At 40.1% G+C, this 20,898-nt stretch overlaps 1 protein-coding gene across 1 annotated transcript in view; it reads right to left on the bottom strand.

The window, feature by feature from the left end:
* Nucleotides 1–20,898, bottom strand: part of RELN (reelin) — a gene marked incomplete at its 5' end in the record, with an annotated part of 178,344 nt that overhangs the window by 20,690 nt on the left and 136,756 nt on the right. Inside the window, 12 exons of the mRNA XM_009892163.1 lie at nt 1,243–1,420; nt 2,016–2,230; nt 3,047–3,201; nt 3,968–4,224; nt 5,315–5,508; nt 6,717–6,894; nt 7,736–7,876; nt 11,251–11,419; nt 13,645–13,894; nt 15,163–15,421; nt 19,361–19,508; nt 20,516–20,736. Of these exons, the coding sequence (XP_009890465.1) occupies nt 1,243–1,420; nt 2,016–2,230; nt 3,047–3,201; nt 3,968–4,224; nt 5,315–5,508; nt 6,717–6,894; nt 7,736–7,876; nt 11,251–11,419; nt 13,645–13,894; nt 15,163–15,421; nt 19,361–19,508; nt 20,516–20,736 (2,365 nt within the window). The remainder of the gene's footprint in view (nt 1–1,242; nt 1,421–2,015; nt 2,231–3,046; nt 3,202–3,967; nt 4,225–5,314; nt 5,509–6,716; nt 6,895–7,735; nt 7,877–11,250; nt 11,420–13,644; nt 13,895–15,162; nt 15,422–19,360; nt 19,509–20,515; nt 20,737–20,898) is intronic.

Raw genomic sequence — 20,898 nt, 5'->3', positions numbered from 1 at the left:
GACCTAAATATGTTTGAAGGGCTCATGAACGCTGTAAAAATTTTTTTCAGGGTGACTGAACATAATCGCTTTTGGACGAACACTTAGCCACTTGAACTGATTTGGCTAAATGTGAAAATATGTTAGGGCTAGATTTTAACATACTTGAGAGGTAATCCAGCACACTGAAATTTGCATGTGGGTCTAACTCATAACAGTTGTTATTTAAAACCATGTAACACCAGCCCAGCACATATCTGGTATGTACGGGAGAAATCGCTATTCTATATTTTTTCCCCAGCAAAATCAGTACTGCAATGAAATTTTCAGGTTATTGTAGTGAATATGCATTTATGCAACTGTCTGCACAAATATTTGCAGTGAAAACCATCTAGAATATATCTCTGATTTCCACTTACCTCCGGGTGTGCAGTAAAAGCAATGCCATGAGTAAAATCCTGGCCTTAAGGAGGCAGTAGTAAAACTCCCCTAAAATTGCTAGGATTTTATCCCAAATGTCCTTAATGCGAAGAATACATTACTAATTAAAAATTGCAAACAGATAACGATATTTGTTCGTGTAAGTAGTATCTCAGATGAAAAACAGAAGGTTATAATAATTCAAATGACATGATAACTGAAAAGTTAAATAGTTATATTCTCTTTAGACAGAATGCTGCTTAACCTGTTGTTTCTGTGGAGCATGTACCTATTCTGTTCTTATCTGATGTAATAAAAACGAGATGGTAAACACTGCATTTTAAACTAATTTGGGGTTCCTTAGATATTCTTTTGTACATATGTTAAGTTTTTAAAATATTTGAATTTTTAAATTGGCAATATCCAACTAGATTTCACTTGTTTGTTATACAGTAACAGTAATAACAGCTAGGTGAATTAATTTTATGTAATTTTATGTCATTGTCTTGTATTCCCTACTTCAGTAAGCTCTTTCATGATAAAGACAGTCCTTCTACAGGTCAAATCAAATGTAATCATATGTGCGAGGGTGATTATTGTCTAATGATGATCTAAGGATGAACACAGCTTTATTGAGCAGTGTCATTTGCAAATGAACAAACCAGTTCTTGGATACTGCAGTAACAGTTTTGTTAAAGAAATGATATAAGGCCTGAAAAAGGATTTGAGTATCTTCAGGCTGACAGGAATCAAATCTAAGTTTCCAGTGGGATCAATCTCCTTCTCTCTCTCTCAGCCAAACACATGGCAAAATTCACTCTTTTTAACATGCAGTAAAATTACCTTCAGTGTTTGGGTCAGATAGCAGTTTGGTCCCGAATACCCAGGATCACAGATGCATTGCTCATTCAGGCAGTCTCCGTGACCTCTGCAGTTTTCCAGACAGCCAGGGCCCAGATAGAAATTATCGATGGCCCACTGCATATCTGAGTATTTCTGGTAGAACCGAAACCTCACAGGACTAGATATAAAGGAATGAAGAAAAACAGACATATGTATAAAACAACTTTGCTTAACTGAAAAAAGGTGGGTGAAACACAATATACTCATGACTGTAGTATCCTACCTTATTCTTCACACAGGTACTACCTACGATATATGGACAGATTCCAGATGCTGCTGAAGCCGAAAAAAGCTATTCTGGCTTCTTGCAAGAGAATTTCAATTTTGGTAATACTTCCTGAGCAGATTACTCAAAGAATAGAAGAGATTTTAATTTTGCAGAAAAAGACAAATGGTTTGCATATGTGCAGACAACTGTAGACAATAAGGATAACTTTTCCACTCAGCAAGGTCATAAATCTACTCTAATTGACTGCGGCTGTCTGAACAGAGCAGAACATGCTGTACCGGAGCAGACAGCAGAGAAGGATAACTTTGCCGGTTGTTCAGAGCAAGAGTCATGGTCAATCTTGATAGGAAATAAAATTATGCATCATATGTAATGAACGTGAATGTTGTTAGTCTGCGCTTTCCTTGAAAGAAAACGAACAGGCAGATGTATCCCCCGTTGTGTTTTTTTGGAAAGACTGAATCCAAGACAAATTCTTACTTACTTGCCCACAAGGTTTTCAGGCAGTGAGTAAGTTACTCGTTTCCATCCTTTTGTGGGAAAGAAGACAGATGGCTGTGAAACACTCCCAGAACATTTTGGATCAGCTGGTAAACACTGAGGTACTAAGTAACTCCAGCTAACGCCGAAGTCAGTGGAGTACTGCACATGGACCTGATTTTGTGCAAGTTTTTCTGAAGTTTTACATCCAACAGAAACCTAGTAAAGAAGAGAGCATAAGTAAAGTAAAATTAGTTGTGGTGGTGGTTAGAGTTTAAAAAATATTTAAACCTGAAAACTGACTGCAGAATTGTACTTTGAGTGATGGCAGTAATAGTGCTTGTGTGGTATGGTTATCTGCAGATCTCATCAGTATTCCCACGGTTGAGAACAGGCACCATATCCAGAGTTTCATTGTCTTCTACTTAGTTCACATTTCTGGATTTCCAGGTTTTGACACTTGTGCCTTATACCCCAGTACCCCATAACTAATAAAGTTAATCTCCCCTTCCACACAACCTAAGATTTGAATATTTCAGAGGAGGTCACCCACCTTGGTTATGTCAGGCGGACCTTCTTTATGGAAGAGATGCACAAAGGGCTCTTACAACTTCCATATATTGTTGGGTTATTTCTTCAGTTTACGTAAAGGGACGTGTGAAGGGTGGTTTGGGTGCAGGTTTGATGTGAATGCATGCCAACATAGGGGCGGTGTGGACACTTTTGAGCTGCTTTTCCCTCACCAAGCAGCTGTAACAAAAGAGACACCTTGTATATGTGTAATATCCTTAATACATGATGTCTGTACAGCTACTATGCTGGAAGAGAAGAGTGCATCACCTCTGAGAACAGCTCACGGTATTAAAGCTGATCAACATGGGGTAGGTGAGAAAAATGAGGATGGCGTACTAATAACACTTTTCCCTTAGGGAATGGCTCATGTGTAGGCCTACACATCATCCTACCTCCTGAAAAATCTACTTAGACTTGGAGCAAAATGTGGTTTTGAATAATTATGTTGCAGACAGATTCTACCTTGAACTGCATAATCCAGCCTTCTGTAGGAGTCAGGTCGTGGGTGACTGCGTAGACCTCTCTGCCATCATGGCTCCCGCAGATCATGACACCATCAGGAGAATCACAAAACCTCTCAATCGAGCAATCGTCATGGAATAACCAGTGTTCATTCACTTGAAAATAAATGGGAATGTCAGCAATATACAATGACAACATAAATGAAAGAAAAGAGGGAGTAGTATTTACCACTAAACGTGATTCATGGCTTTATTTTTCAGCCTATATGAGAATTATTTAGTATTGCTCCTAAGAATGTCAGTACCCCATCTTTCCCATGTATGTATTTATTACATTTAATACATTCAGTGCTCAAAGCATGTCTTACTACTTTCTTACATAAGCATTCTAGCATTATTTTTGAATGTGCAAGAAGTAAGGTTCTGAGGCTTACTGAAAACATAAACTTCTGTTGCACTGGATGTTATGGGAGAACTTTTTAATGGGTGTTGCCTACATGTCTGCACAAAGGGTACCCCTGTGCTGTTAGCTGTTAAGCCTTGTAAATGTCCAGAAATACTTCCTCTACAAAATTTAGTTGCAAAATGTAACTTCAGTTCACTAAAGAATGTTTTAAAATGTTAAGAAATAGGAAAAAAATAGTCAGGTGAAGAAAGCTGCTTACAATAACTTGGCATTTTTTTATCCTTTTTCTTTCTTTGAAGAAAAATCAATCTTCTAAGTAAATTCATGCAGTAAAAAAAGAAAAGTTACGTTACATCTTTTCATTTTGCAATTTGTGAACTAAAAACAAAAGAAAAGACCCTTATAGTGATGGGATTGTCTGTGACATCTGTTACAGTGAGACAAGATTTGGAGGCTCAGCAAGATTTGGAAATCACTGCACTTTCTCTTTAATTCAGATCCACATAAAACCTTTACCTGTAGTTTTGTCTTCCATGAACATGTCAAAGGCGATCCTCCCGGTGGGCCCTGCGTCGGCAGGGGAGCGCTCATGCTGCGGCAGGGGAGCACTGCTGAAGGTGTCGAGCATCACCGTCCTCTGGTCAGCTGAGCCAGAGATCAACACGTTGTCGATAGCCCAGTCATTCTGATCCAGGCCATCGTGTTTAGGCTGCCACCAGCGGAAGCGTGTCCCAATGGTTTTGGCATCATAAGGAAGGAGGATGTTCACAAAGCTGAAATACAAAGTGAAAATTAGTTACAGGAAAGCCACAGGAAGAGGACACTTCTCAATGCTTTTTTTACCAGGTCCACTCCTGTAATTTCCTAAAGCACATGGAAGTTGGGAAAGCAGGGAAAGACTGGGTGATGTAGCCTATCTTCCTCCACAAGACACTGCTGAAACAAAAACCTTCCTGTTCACTCCCAATGTCATGCCTGGGACAGGGGCTCAGAGTGATGTGGGGAAGGCCGGCAGCCAGACTGTGGCACGGTTTGAGCAACCTCATGTGTTCCAGCTGTGCTTATGGGACCAGATGCAATGGTTTAGACTAGCAGGGTACAACTACAAGGTCCTAATTAAGGGGAATGTTAAGAAGGGCAATGTTGAAGGGAAATTAAGATTGCTGTTTTCAACCTGGAGCCATTCAGAAGACAGCAATGTTTCAGTACAATTATCTTATTTCCATTACAGTAGATGACTTAAATCTCTTGTCCGATCAAAGTGCTAGTGATTTCTTGGTATACTCAAATGAAATAACAAATGATGGGTCCATCCCAGCCCCATTTTCTGTAAGTCCTAAATTAATCACTGAGGAAAAGGTCTACCCGTATCTATGCACGGTTTGAATCTCACAAATATCTGAAAAAAGGGCTTGAGCATATCCATCCTTTTGATGGATCTGCAGAAATTCAGTTTCTCCTTTTCACACCATTTTCTATTGAGTTCAAGCAATGACTTGAACTTGCTTGAACTGCTCTTGTCAGTAAGAAAATAGATTGCAAATGAAACTATCTGAAAGAACAGGATGGACATCATCACAGTAGCTAATAATTTATCTTCCCGCAACCATTTACAAATCTATTGGTCTGCTGCAGACTCCTTACTTCTGTTGTATTTCTGGCCTAGCGGCTGCACAAATGCTGCTTCTTAAGCACATGTGCTAAGGCCGTTCATAAATGCTTGCAGGACTGGACAGGCTGAAGTCTTAAAGATCTGATATTCAAACCACAGCAGTAATATATCCCACAGGCTCTTATGAAACATTCAAGACCACCTGACTTCAGTATAGGAAATTATAAAGGCAGAAGAAGGTATCTACAAACCCAGGCTTGCTGAATTGATCATAGAAAATTTCCATTAAGAGGCTCCAGGTGATTCCACCATTCACAGAATACTCCAGCAGGACTCCTTGGTTGCGGTTATTAGGAGTTATCAGGCATCCATACATGAAATAAAACTGGATGAATTCTGCACTGGTGAGGTTCAAGTCCACTGTAACTAACATACGGCTGCAGCCCTTAAAAGCAATAAAAAAATATGTTGGCTGGCAAAAGTTACGAACATAAAAAGTGCTAGACTATGCGGTCACTATTAACATAACTTCATGGTATAAAACCTTCAAAACTGTACAAAATTATACTAATTATAACAGAAGAATAAATGATATTGCCTAAGGACATAATTTCAGTTATGTTGCATCTTAAAAATTCCTGTTGTGTGTTCATACATGTTGCTGCTTGTACCTACAGCTTTACAACATTCAGTATCAAGGATTGTATTCACCTTTCTTCTGAATACAAGAGTTACAAAAATCCATGCCTCCAGTGCAGATTATATGCTAATGGTTCAATTTATGCAAACCAACAAATTGCACAGCAATTTTGTGTGTTTTCCCATAATCCTTTGTATACTTCACACACCTTGCTTAGTCTATTAGTTAGTGGTGCCTGCTTAGTGCTACTGGAGGGAATTGGAAATGTAATGCTTCGGTTAGTTTATCTTAGAAAACTTGCATCAGTTTGAATCTAGTTGTAAATTTGCATGGAAGAGATCTACAAGCTTAAGTTTTACTTGCTTCTAAAATACTATATTTTCATTTTCATAATTGCAAGGCTATCTGTAAGCAAACTGTAATTCAGCAGCAGCCTGGGTTAGATATCTATGTATGTGGCTAAAACACAGGAAACTTTGCTCTGAACTTACTCTGAAAGAAACCCAGCAATGAAATATCTGAAGGACAAGGCTACACAGGGATGCATTTTCAAGGACCGAGTGCAAGTTATACACATGCAAATACCTAGTTATTAATTTACCTCTGTGGTCTGATTAGAAGCTGTGCCAAACCCCAGTCTGAAAGTTGTAAGTGCTATGAGGAGGCTATTATGAGTGAGTGGAATTGAATGTCTACATACTTGCACTGTATCTATCAGCTCCACCTCCAAAGGCCCCTCCATGGCTCCGTTCAGGAGCCACACACACACTATATCTTGTTTTCCAGGCTGCAGCATAGCCAGGAACACAGAATCTGCTTTCCTGGAGTGGTTCTGGCTGGACCTGCCTGCCTTTGTCCTTCAGCTAGGCAAAGGATATAAGTATTTTTGGTATGTTTTATATTTAGTATGTTATGCTGGTACTTTTTGACACATTGCTATTTATTTAGCTTTTCTAACCAGTCCTGTTTATACTGTCGGACAGAGTGAATCCGCCCCCGTGCTGAACACGCACCCCGCTGAAGTGAAGAGCCATCCCAGAGGCGACCGCCCCGCAGACCGTGCTCAGTTTGCCCCCGTTCACCGTCAGCCAGTTCTGGTTCGACGGCGAGCGATTGAAGTTGTCCTTCAGTTGTGTGGGAAGGGGGGTCTCTGGCTCATCGCAGTAGAGCCCACCCCAGTGCTCATCGCAGCTGTGGAGGAAAACAAATGCAAAATTCAGCTGGCAAAGGCTCTGCATGGAGGTTTAATCAGTGCCATGTTATTCCACATTAAGGTGCCATCTTATTCCGCATAGAGGCTGTCTGCATCATTTACTAGTGCACAACGGGTATATGGGGGTTTCAAACATCTGCCACTTTTTTTAGTTGTCAATATGAAACAGAAATGACTTTAGGAAGGCTGCTAATACAGAGTACACTCCAGCACTGAGTAAAATCAGTAAAACACATTGTGCTTGGATAGATAAACCTAAGAGAATGTGCCAAGCCTAAGAGTGTCCTGGTTATGTTAAATTTCAAGTAGATTTCTGTAAAATTTTAGTTGATGGGTACTTTCCAGTTGTTCCTTTATACAGTCCCCATTTTTTTTCCTGCTCAGCAAAGCCTTATAATGTGTCAAGAATTGAGTAACAGTATGGAAATATCTTCTGCTACTATGCAGATTTCACCAGGGAGATTGTGCCTTGGTACTTCAGTACTGTCAGGATAGAGGACAACACAATAATACGTCTATTCTGCAGCAGAATATATTTCTAACAAACACAGTCACAGCGCAATTATACAACCATTCTCCCATTTCTGTTACCACTTGTGGCTGGAAAAAAGCAATACGTCCATCTGGAAGGTATTTTGCTGTTGCCAGACAGACAAATCTGGGGAGATCTGGTTGTTGTTTGTTAGGTTTGCAGGGCTCCATGTGGGCTGTTGTACTGGCAAAGTCTGTATCAAAGTCTTTTCCATAAGTTCATTAAAATCACAGCGGAGGAATGAAATGCTGCAGCGCTGGGCAGGACAGGGAACAAACTGCACTTACACACAGTTGTCTTGTGTGCACTTCCCATGGCCGCTGCACATGTCTATGCAGCCATCCCCAATGTAGACGTTATCGATCGCCCATGTTTGCTGCTTATCGAAAGGAGCGGGCTGGTGCCAGCGGAAACGAGTTGCTTGAGACCTTTGTAGGAGAAAGAAAAACAGAAAGGTAATATTTCTAGCTAAGCTAATCTTTATTTTGACTGAAAGGAAATGCCAATCCAGACTTTTCCTGGAAGATTTGTCTGATACCAGCACAACCCAGGGCTGATTCTTGACAACAAGAAGGTCCCTGAAAAGCTAAGAAGAGGGTGCCTGTATTTTGAGATCAGAACAAAGCATGGGTGCTGAGCGGCATGCCGAGAGTGCAGGAGGTGGGAAACGGATCACTGGTGAGAGCAAAGTAAGTGGGCTGTGGCTGGTGCAGTGGCGAAGAGGGTAGGAGGAAGGTGGTATGCCCAAAGGGAAGATCAGACCAGTCATAAACAAATCCCAGCACAAATCCAAACTTGAGGGACAGCTGGGAACGGGATCAAGCCAGAATCACCCACATCCTCCAAGTTTCCCCTGAGCCTGAGTTTTATTGCTTCAGTCCAAGTCAACAAACTCACCCAACTTTTTCTGTATGAATTCTCCCAACTACACTTAGGTAAGAGCAGCTCCAGGGAGTGGATTGGCTCCTAGGCAAGATACTGCCATTTATGAAATCTACAGGGGACAGGTGAGAGTGCCCGTGCAGAGCTTGCGGCATCACCCTGGTTTTGCACTTCCCTCCCTCCCGTCCATCCAGGAAGTGGGTGGAAATGTTAAGAAATGATCTATGGTGTGATCCTGGGTCCTTTCAGTAACTCATTTTCATTTTTTTGATTAAAGGGCGTTTACCTCCTTATTCAAACACCTTGATTTGATGTAGCTATGTGTGAATTAACTGTGTCAGCTCCCAAGACAGATGATGAAAACCTGGGACACCAAATAGCTATTCAGCTTACACAGCAGTAGGCACCTATATTTGAATAGCTGCAAGTAGCTGAATTTTTGTAACTTTTCAAAAGTACCATTTTAAATGTAAGCTAGTCCATGTTTTGCTCTACAGCACTAGGTGGCAGCATTGAACTTTGTGTAGTCTGTTGTCTTTTGAAACTCAAAGAGAAATCACAATTATTGTAAACCTCAAAATAAATAAACAGCAAAATCCTCAAAATTTATTCAGTGTAAGAATAGGCCTTTTATAGTAAGGTCAATGTTATCCTAGGAATTATTTCTTTATAAACATGTTACATGAGGTGAATGAATAACAAGTTTATCCAAAGAGAAATCTACTGCCATACTGTTTAGCTGCTCACGAAATAGCATTTTTAAAATAAATGCATAAATTGTGAAGAAGTCCTTTAGGAATAAAGGCAAGCACCTATATCTTACACTGCCCGCTTTAGGTTTGGTGCTTCATTAACAATTTATGGAGCTGCTGCTCCTGGGGGAAGCTTTGTGTTTGCTTTTCTTTTTAAAATCAGCTCCGAGTCTAAGATACAACTAAGTGTTCATTGCTTTCTACAGGCCAGAGGTTAGATAGCACTGTGAGGTACATGAAGACTAAAGCACTATGTAAGTGTGGGTGCTGTGCACCAGGACAAGCTATTGACTGTGTAGCCTGCATGTCTCTAAAACATGCAGGCACAAACAATTGGAGACACACACCTCCTATTACACAGCTTAAAATAATAAAGCAGAATAAAAATTATTTCACATTATTTCACAAGGGTCTATTAGCTGCACTTATTCTGAAGCTAAACTTCTCCCTTGCTTGTGAGCTAAGGCTGTAATAACCTGTCTCAGGCAATCCTGATCTTAATATCTTTGGGAAATGGCATTACTTGAGCCAACAAATAGACTTACTGGATTGAACAGAAGAGCAATCTTTGCCTCAGTAGGGCATCAGACTTCTTCTTTTGACATATACAGCTCAAAATACTTTTCAGTCTTAAAATCACAGCTATTTATAAACCTGAGGTTATCTCAGGTGGTAAGTTCCTTTCAGGTCCAAATTCAATTGGTTTGGAACATCAACCCCAGTTCTGATTTATCCTATTCAGCCCCAGAAAGCCCCTCCTGAACACAAATTTACAGACTTTATAGAAGAACTGTTGGGGTAATGGATTTTGCAGACAATATGTAGTGAAGCAGTATAAAAGAGTAAGCAGAGGAGATCAATGCTGGGAACAAGTCCTAAAAAAGCACTATTACTTGATGTGAAGCACTGCAGTGAAGGCAGGGCAGAGTCTAGGTGCCCAAAATGATTAGTAATAGAACATGGACTTTTCCACTACTAGTTTCAAAACTTGTAGGAACTGTATAGACGCTCTCAGCACAATTGCCAAGAAATAAATGTCTCCGTTTCCAAACTTATCTGTGTATTAGTTGGCAACTTTCATAGCAACCTTCTCCAAGAGGCAGAGGCTCTGCCTGCACTGTGGCTACTTCTGTGCCTGCAGTGAGCGCAGTGTTTGCCTACGTGAGGAGATTGGGCTCAGCAAGAGGAGCTATAGGCCATATAGTCAGGTTGTGCTGAGAGCCTGATGCCCACGCTACCTGTGTGTGCAGGGCTTTACTGTGGGCTAGCTCTGCGCCGGCTTTATCAGGTATGACTGCGTGGGGGACAGCCACAGCTATGACTGCAAAACAGCACATCAAGAAGGACACAAACTGGAAGGTCGCACTACCCAGTTGTCTGCAGATAGATCTGTGTGACAAACCAAACAAAAATCCAGCAGTTTTGGGGGAAATGTATGGCAACACTCCCAAATAGCACCATCAGTCCCAAACAGCTCCTTTCACTGCAGCCTCCCAACAAATGCCACAATTTTTCTTCCCTCAAAGACAAAAGAATGTAGGAGAAAGAAGAGTAGGTGAAAATGGGGCATGTGAAAAAATAATGACGAGACCATCAAAGCTTAGCGAGAGGCAGAGGATACAAGGAATGCACAGAAAAACAAGAAGCCTGAAAAGTATTGCTTTTAAAGCACCAGCTCATAGCCAACAACAGCCAGCACAGGCTGCAGGTGGGGATTCAGCACGTCCAGTCAGCCATCAAAACAACCAGAACTTAGTTAGGCTGACAATAAAATCAGATCCTTTAAAAAGTGCCCCCTGCTCCTGTCCCTCCCCAGGACAGGATGGACAAGAATTTGCTATCTTTAAATAACCAAGAAAAGTAAATGCACATAGTAACTTTGCAATTTTTATGCAGAGCAAGATGGGGTTTACTTATGTGTTTCTATAAAGGTACAATTATTTTAATGCTATAATGTATCATGCCTCGATACATAGTTATGCATTTAGATTTATTCTGCAGAAAACGAGAGGGTTTTTTTTACCTAGTATAGGGAGGCAGAGGCAAAGTAACCCGGGTCCACTTGTTGAAAGCAAGGTACAATTATTTTAATGCTATAATGTATCATGCCTCGATACATAGTTATGCATTTAGATTTATTCTGCAGAAAACGAGAGGGTTTTTTTTACCTAGTATAGGGAGGCAGAGGCAAAGTAACCCGGGTCCACTTGTTGAAAGTGTCCGAAATGAGAATCCTCTGGAGATGGTACTTGTTGCATTCCACATTGGTGGGAAGACAGTCTCTCAAAATTGGGTGCCAGGTCAGTCCAAGGTCCACTGAATATTCCAGTTCAATAGCTAAGGATGGAAAGGCGGTTAGTTACTTAATTTAGAGACTCACATCCATAGGTCCACAATAAACTAGTAACCCCAGAGAGCGTTCGTCACAAGTCTACGCTAACAAAATAACCCTTCAAAACTTTTCAAACCCTTGCGTCAGAAGCACAAAGAAATCCCCTTCAGTGGCAGTGCTGAAGGATACATTACGTGTTGTATATTGCTCAAGAGAAGGGCACGGTACAACTCTGCACCCGCCACCTCAAAAGGGACCACAGGTGCAAAGACAAAGTCATCTGTCAAGGCACCAGGGTTAGGTCAAGCCAATTTCCGTAGCTGCAGCACGCAAGAAAGCGATGTGACAGCATCATGACCAGCAACTTTTTTTGTTTTTCAGGCTGAAGGATGAGATTCAGCTGGATGTAATCGTTGTGTAAGGCAGAGCAACACTCAAATTCAAACTTCTGGCTCTGTCACAAGATGGTTTAGTCACACTTCCACCCCCCTCCAGACAGCTCATTTCATTATCCAGCATAAACAATTTTAAATTGAGTTTGTTAGTCAGCGAGCTTGTTTTCAAACACAGTCTAGCCACATTAAACTAATGTATTCATTTCTCAGCAAAAATCAGCAATTTCATTGTTTTGATGTTTATGGCTTATAAACTTTTATTATGAAAAATAAAGGTTAGTTAAGCTCACTAAATACTTCAAGTTAAACTTTTATGCAGCCATTAAGAAGTAAATAATAATAGGCACAGAACTATAACTTGAAGTAAGTGTTCCAGCTGCCAGGCATTCTGGAAGGTGGTTGCAGTGACAGGGGTGGTAAATCTGCGATCTTTTTTGATTACCACAGACCCATTTCTTCTACCCTCATGCACAGGAAATCTGTGACCTTTAATCACCCAATCAGTCCTACTTGATGTCTAAGCACAGAACACAGTGCTATAGAAATACAAGGACAAGTGGGTACAAACAAGGGTAAGTGAGTTTTTAGTGTTAAATCTCCATCACCAAAATGAAATGCTCTGCTCATCATGACTGGAAGCATGATTAGGTAGTGTCCTGCCCAATTTAATACAAAGCTGAGATAATGGAAAGCGTAGTAGACAGAGAAACAAAAAAACAGAGGAACTGTTTCTTTGCCAGTGTATAATGAAGCTGCCAAAACACCTTTAAACTTAGCAGCCGTGATCTTAGGATGCCACAGTGGCTTTAATACCAAAAGAAAAAAAAATAGTATTAAGCATATGAGTAAAATATCTTGGTTACTTCTATTGCATTCAGAATAGCAAAATCAGATAAGCCACTTTTGGGACTCCATGTAAAACCTTTATCCATTTTTATGCAGAATTCTAGAGGAATAGTCAGCAACCCAGTTAATTAACACATGCTACATGCTGCAACATACTGTGTTCTTCTCGTAAAAAAAATCTATACCCCAAAACCCCATGCTAAAATAATGTAGTTTAAGATGCACAAACAAGCATTCAAAAGCTAGGAAGACCTATTTCTTGTGCATCTTAAAATTCACATAATGAACCAAATTTTAATTTCCATGTGATGTGTATTCAGTGCATAGCATGTTTTTATTTATATGCGTATTTGTATGTATATGTGTTTATATATACATATACACATATAAAAGCATGTGCTGCACCGAATATGCATCATATAGAAAAAAAAGGAAGCTAGGTAATTAAAAATCGCATCACTATGTGTATATGTATGTATGGATACACACATATGTGCATATATCTATGCACACATTCATGCGCACATATATACATGTTTATTATTTCATATGGACAATACAAATTTTTGCAGTTGGTGCTGACTTAGTTTGTCAGATGTATGCTGATATAAATGATTGCTTAGTTATAGAGGTGCAAGTGAGATCTGAAAAAAAAACCACAAAGCAAGAAACATATGCTGGAAACACCCAGCTGCTTATTATTAGAACCACGTCACCCCTCTCAGTGGATACTGGTAAATGGATTTGAGTAAGACCGCTATTAGTCTTTTTCTTAAATGAATTGAACTGCAACTTAAGTGCCCGGAGGGAATAATATACTTTGGTGTATCTTAGGCTTCAGACACCTAGAATAAAAATGCTAATATTACAATTCCTAACAGAAACACACAGCTTGCTTTTGTTTCTCAGTTCTCATTATGATGGATACAAGTCAACTCTCCTGTACAGGAGAGGAAGAGGAAGGGCGGGATTTACCAAGAAATCATTACCGTAACAGGAATCCGTGACAGAGCAGGATGCTGCAAAATCTATTTGTAAGAAAGAGTCTTCGTTGACAACAATGTCAGTGGTGACAACATAGCGGGTGCTAGCTTTCTCGATGAACACTAGAGCATCCCCAGTAGAGCCACAGACTGGCATCTTTGTTCCACCAGGATGGAGCAGCCACTTTCTACTATCCAGTGTGGTGAAATCATCTTCTAATACTGTATTGCCAGAAATGTTTCCACCAATAAGAATCTGAAACATTAGGAAAGGAATTGTTATTGAAAAGAAAAAATGTCTTGAAGCCTTCATAAACATACACATGACATAGCATCGTGGAGGAAGAGATTTACCATCTATGCACGTATATTCTGCTGGTCCAAAATGGACAAGTTTACTCTGTAAAGAGTTTAGGTTATGAGGAAGGGGAATATCTTTTTCCTATAAAGGGATCCTGAAGAGATTGGCTCAGCTATACAAATACAAAGTTCAGGGAGGTGAAATCCATCCTGTATGAAGTAAAGCTGCTCACAAAAATAAATGTTGGTAGGAGCAAAGTGATTACACTGTCATTTTTCCTACTGACTCCTCAGCTCTGCTATAATCTGGTGCACTACTATCAGATTGCATCTGATGATAGAACTGGGGAAATACTCTGTGCTTTTCCATTGACTGTAAGATGTCAGCATTATACTATTCAACAGCAAGCAAGGTAGAATTAGTTTTCGTTTGTTGTTCTGAATCCAATTTCTGATTGTTCTGAACTAACATAACTACATTGAATGACGATATAGGAGTGAAAGTGAGGATTTTTTCATTTTTAAATGGAGGCATGTGAAATAGAATTTTGTAACCACATCATTAGACATGGCTGGGAGTTTGGTTTGTGTTTTTTTCCTAAGGACCTGAACTAACTGCTTTAAAAATACATTCATGAATGTTGAAGCAAATTGAACTTGAACAGCCCAATAATGCTACTTAGAGCATAATCACTTCAATGGGGTTTCTTGAGATTTATACCAAGTCATACAAAGCAATATAATAATCTTTATAGAAGCAAATCCCAAATATGAAACAAAACTTTGTTTTCAAAATTAGAAGATAGATATAGATTGAAATATTTCTACAGTTTTTTCTATCCCATTCTACCACACCAATTATATATTTGGATAGATTTTAAATGAAGGTTTTTGAAGTTTGAACTCAGACTTGCATGTTGCATGGTAAGGCCTTCTGCAATGTGAACCTGTAGCTCTACACATGTAGAAAAGACTTTCCTAGCTCCAAAATGGGTATTCAGTACCCCACATGGAAACACTGCATTAAACTCACAAGATTGGCAAACAGTAATTGCGCTCTATTATTTTGCTGGATTATTATAATTCTGGAATACCTTTATACAAAGCATTTTTGCTTGACCCAGTGAAATGACATATGCCAACAAAAGGGGAACATTAAGACTGAAAACAGTTTAGAGTTGTATTAAAAAAAAACCAAAACCAACAACCCAGAGGATTCCTTACCTGGTCAATTACCCAGGGACTGTAGAAATGCCCATTCTCGGATGGTTGCCACCATCGAAGCCGAGTGGAGCTGGAACGGGCCTTCAAGGGAATTTCCAGGGCGATGTATCGTCCCACGTTGCTGGAGTTACTGAAAAGGAACTCCTGGAGAAGGCTCCACGTGAGGCCCCCATTGAGCGAATACTGCAGCAGCACAGGCTGGCTCCTGGGGTCTGGCACCCCCTTGCCGCATCCCAGTCTCATGAAGAACTGCACAAATCTGACAGGGGGAGCAATTACTGGAAAGGCTTCTTCTCTGCAACATCCTAGATAACCAACTAGAGAGACTTGGAGTTTGACTATTGTTATGGTTTGAGGAACCTGCAACAATTTATTGTGGTTTAGGCAATTATTCTCTCACATGATGACCCCTCCCCACCTTGGAAGGGGAATTGGGACAAAACAAGGAAACCTGAGAGGTGAAATATAAACAGATTTCACAGAGTAAGACTAGATAATTAACATTAGTAACACTAAAGAACCAATATTGATACCAATACCAATATAGAATATATAAGGATTACACTCAGCCAATTCTATCAGTAGGAAGCTGTGTGCTTCCAGCAGTGGACAGCAAATGTCGGACACTGCCAGCGCTATGGCTTCAGGAGGAAGGGAAGGCCTCAGGGATCTGGCACGGGGGCAAGAAGTTCTCAGAATGGCAGTCATCAAGGAAGAGAGAGGAAGTCCTCAGCAAACTTTCTAATTTATGTTGAATGTGACATCCATGGTATGAAATAATCCTGTTGGCCAGCTTGGGTCAAGTGCCTGGGTCTCGCTCCTCCTCATCCCTGCACCTGGCTAACTTAAAAACACTGAGACCTGGAAACCCACATACCATAGCGGTCTATAAAGTAAGTATTTACACAAATTCAGACACTAGAGTCTTCTAAAAGTGCAGTTTTCCCAAGCATTAGAAGAGAAATTAGTCCTGTGTCGTTCAAACCAGGACAACTGTTGACTAGCCCTGTGATTTCTTGCTGTAAGAGTCAGCTTTAGGAGATCTTATGATTTCCTTTTCAAAGCCTTCAGAAAATAAGCAGACAGACTGGTGGGCTGACAAAGATTCATTTTGCTTGTGTGGTATTTTGCCAGGCAGTAGAGGCTGAACAAAGCTGGTCATTTATGTCTTGAGCTTTTGTCTGCGTAGCAGATGGTGTTGCAAATATCAGAAACATAATCCTGGGTGAAATTTTTATCCCTGTAGCCCACGAGTACAGATTTTAGCGGCAGAAAAGCAACGGTGCCCTAAGTAGATCATAATTTGCTATGAATTTGCTGAAATGTTTAAATTCAAAATAAGCATCCCTGTTTTCCATTGGCATAAACTAGAGAAAATCTGGACAGGAGAACAAAGCACGTTTCACTTTCAGGAATCATTTTGTCCATTTAGTCAGCCTGGAAAATTTGTCTAAATCACACTGCTTAAATGTGCCGGCTTCCCTGAAGCCAACCCAAGCCACCCAGGGACACCAGCACTTTCATCCCCTATTTAATTGGCTTCTCCAAAGCAGCACAGTAGACTTGTGTCAAACTGCGATATTCTTCCCGTTAGTTGATGCTCATAAATAGCTCTACTATGCACTTGGAGTGGAGGGAACCGCTGCTGTAATGATATTTACCTATCGGACTCGCAGGGATATTACAAGTATTAATTCATGTTTGCAGAGCTTTTGCAGAGCTTGAGAGTGTCATGTCTGTTCTAATTATTATTGCACTAGTGCTGCCTGGCTCATGGTTAAATGAAACGGTGCAAAAAGAAGTTTTGTATCAAAAGTCTTGCTCTGGTTTGATCTGCAGGTCGATCCGCTGGGAGTGGAGGCTGTGGAGGTGCTGGGCGGACAAAGCTTTTATGAAACACCAGACCTGCAAATCAATTAATTCTAGTCCTTGCTGCGACTCATGGTTTCTCTTGGTACTATATATAACTTCCTTTGCTATAGATTACATCCACCTCCATGTCCCAGACATAACATATTGCTTGTGCTGTAAAGGAGCACTGGGAACCCTCATGGATCAACATATCAAATGTAATGGATTGGATTCACTGCTGGCAAGCCTTTGTGCCTCCTCAGATTTACTCCAACATTCACCACATAATTCAAAAGGAATAAACCCAGGTGACCTTGTCGCTGTTGAATCTGCTCTCTGTGGATTGCTATTCTTTTATCTGAATTTTTAGTACTATAGTAACAACCCACTCAAATATAGGTAACATAACATCTAGCAGATTAAAAAGTTATTAATTTTAAATATCTCTCTTCTCATCCCACAGATATTTTTGCAAAGGTTCTGCCTGTTTTGAAATGGAAAAGCAAAGGTTTTTTTAGATCTAGTATCACTAAAATGTGTGGATATTCTTCTAGTAAATCAGAATTGAAAAGGATTTGATTAGGTGTGATACCTAAAATATGCTAGTTTCAGCTACTGGTACCACCGTGATGGTGATATACTGTCCCCTGTGTTAAAATCTTTAAAATATATATGTGATGGGAGTGGATAGTGGCTTGCAGAGTCCGCTCGCAGTGCGCGGGTGCGCAGCACCCACACCACTGCTCACCGGTGTACTTCAGGGGATCTCCTCGGAAGAAAAGGGGCGTGTTTAATGTGGCTACTGAGTCTAGTACCCTTTAAAATATCTATTAGAAATGCTGGTTCTCATCATTTCTGGGGTAAATTGAAACCTCTCGCCAGATCTGTTGTGCTTTGCAGGTGGCCAATAGAGTCAGCTTGGAAATTAAGAAAATCCCACTACAATTACTTTAGGTTGCTAAAAAGCAGCCCCCAGCAACCCGCCTTGCTGTTCAGAAGGGAGCACACAGTTATTTGTTGATAACTGTTATTTTTCATCAGCATATACAAGAAATTAAATGTACTGCTTTGTTTTCCTTTTAATAAGACAGAAGTCATTTATCTCCATATAACACCTTGAGGTCAATATATGCAAATCCAGCTACAGTCTATCATGGAGAAGAGATAAATGACGGTTCTTTGAACACGAGCAATAAGGAAAACATGTCATTTAGTCTAATGGAGCAACCTACAAGATCTCTTGTATCTTTGTTAAAGAGTCTTTTAATTTCAGAGCAGTCTAGGAAATCAAATTAGCTCAGAGAATTGATGTTTGTGTTTACCAAGTTCTGAAAAAGTTTGCTGTGAGGAATCTTACAAATTCAGTACAGGGATCTTTAATATTAAACCTCACTGAGGGTTAGCTAATTGCTGATCTAAAAAATATAATGGTTAGAAATTAGGCATCTTTATTGACCAGGAGGCTCTACAATTAAACCATTATTTAAAGCTTCGATGCTAATGAAGACAAGTCAAAAAGAGATAAAGTGCCTATTAAAATGTTTCCCACAGAACATTAGAGAGGGGTAGGCTGTTTACAAGAGATCAGTGGAGAAAAGTCTCGGAGAAAACACAATCTTTCTGAAGTAATAATGTAAGGATATAAGCTAAGATACTGAATAAATTAGAAAACAATGCTTATTTGTTAGCATGCATGCAATTAGGATGTGGTTTAACTTGTATTAGTGTAATTTTTTTTAATGTGGCTTGCTTAGCATGCCTCACTCATCAAATATCTGCTCTGCAAGCCACAATGATACAACAGAATCTGTAAATACACTAAAAATATTTGGTTTTCAATTGCTGTGCTCAGTGTAGCTGGCAACAGCTCGCTGGGAATTTCTCAGTGAATTATAGGAAACAAATGTGCACAATAAGAAGAAAGTGAGCCTCAGAAATGAAAGAATTATGAGATGATGAATGTAAGAATTGCACTGGCAGCAGATACTCCTGTTTCAGCAATGGTTCATAATACAACCAACTGTAAGACAAGCAGAGCATGTGGCGTGCAATCAATTTCTCACGTTATGCATTTAAAAAATAAAAACTTGCATAAACTACTGAAGGTGTGGTATCAGATCCTGGAGTTCTTATTCAAGGAAAAAAGTGACATTTAAATAGTTAATCCCATTAAAGTTCAAGCTAAATTTAATTTAAAATGATAACAGCGGTTAAAATGGAATATTTGCTAGAGTAAGGACCACAGAATATATCAGCTTGCCTTTACCACAGAAGTATCACATATGTATTATTCTTCAGTATATTATTTCTTCAGTGAAATCCTGAAAGAACTTTGAAATTGTGTTACCTGGCTTGTGACAAATCTAGGTCTCGAGTCATCAGCATACGTAAGCCTTCTTCATTAAAGAAAAGGTTGTTTCCTCCAGACATGATACCACATTTCCTTGATGGCTTTCCACCACTCACAAGCAAGAATCTATCCGACTCCAGCTGACCTGAATAGAGAGTAAATACATATTTATCATTTACTCCGAAATGCTTCTACTGCAAGAGTACTATTTCCAGAGGAAGAGAGTTAAATTAAACATCACATGCAGAGTGGAAGAAATATTCAGTGTTTCTGATGCAATGACTTCTAGAAAATTGCCACGAATCAAAACAAAAGAAACCCAGAAATATGAAGTTTGGGATCTTAGTCTCCAGTTATTCCCAGGATTTTCTGCTTTTCTTTATTTTTTTTAAAGATAACAACAGAGTACCCGGGTCTATAAAGAAACTTTGAGTGCCAAGTGGTAGCATGCAAGCAAGGGCTGGCAAAATCGAAAATGAACAGCAGCACCTGTGAAGGGATGAGTTTGGTTCGCAGGTGCTGCTTTATTCAAAACATGCTCTTCTTGCCATGCTTGCCAGCAGGGGAAACCTAGAGGTGGTTTTAGAGCTGTGTGCATGGACGCTGTATGTGCCCAGGCACGCGTGAGGCTTTGAGTTCCCTGCTGGCATCGCTCGCATGGGGTCTGCTGTGTCTGCCGAGCAGTGGCCCTCATCGCTGAGACACACGGTCTGCTCTGAAGCCGTGTTTGCTGTATTAAGGCCATTTAGATTTCCCTTGCAGTGAGAAATGACACAACCTTAAAGCCCTCCGTTGTTTGCCTCACTTGCGTGCGTTCTGTCTGTGCTAAAGTCAAACTACCATCAAACCATCATTCTCTTCTAACATTATTTTCTACATGCAGTTTCAAGAAATTCTATTTTAGTGAAGATTTTGTATTCCAGCATTAACAACTTCACAAAAAATCCAACACTCTAAGCCAGACAACTGATAGCCATCAGACACTCCCAAACCATGCCTGAGAATGACATCTAAACTACTTGGTTCATGGGAATAATCCCACAGCACAAATTAAATACAGAAGCATGGAGAGGTGAGGAAGACTGCGGTTTCATCCCTCGAGCCCTGGGTTCCACTAAGACAGACAGACAGAATAAAAAAGAGAAGAGAGACCTTCAAAATCATCCTTAAGGAAGTCAGAGTTCTTGGTACTTATTTTGCAGGTTGGCCCAGAGTACCCGGGGTCACAGATGCACTTTGTGCCGTTGATACAGCTGCCGTGGCCGTTGCACATCTCCTCGCACTGTGGGCCGATGTACACGTTGTCAATGGCCCAAGTCACTGGCTGGGATCCAGCAGGGTAAAATCCTTGGTACCACCTGAACCTTGCCAACCTGAAAAAGGCATAAAGCGTACTTACTGTAAATAATAGTTCCATCGTTTTTGTATTCCATATTTATCATATTATGCATAAATATAGTATTCTTTCTGTTGGAACTGGCTTGATAAATAGCTTAATTCTAGAAACTGACTGCTATATCTAATTCCTTCAGTAC

The sequence above is a fragment of the Charadrius vociferus genome, unplaced genomic scaffold (genome assembly GCF_000708025.1).
Source record: "Charadrius vociferus isolate BGI_N301 unplaced genomic scaffold, ASM70802v2 scaffold1319, whole genome shotgun sequence".
Classification (NCBI taxonomy): Eukaryota; Metazoa; Chordata; class Aves; order Charadriiformes; family Charadriidae; genus Charadrius; species Charadrius vociferus.
The sequence above is the reverse complement of the archived record's forward strand: the minus strand, read 5'-3'. Positions and strand labels throughout refer to the sequence as shown.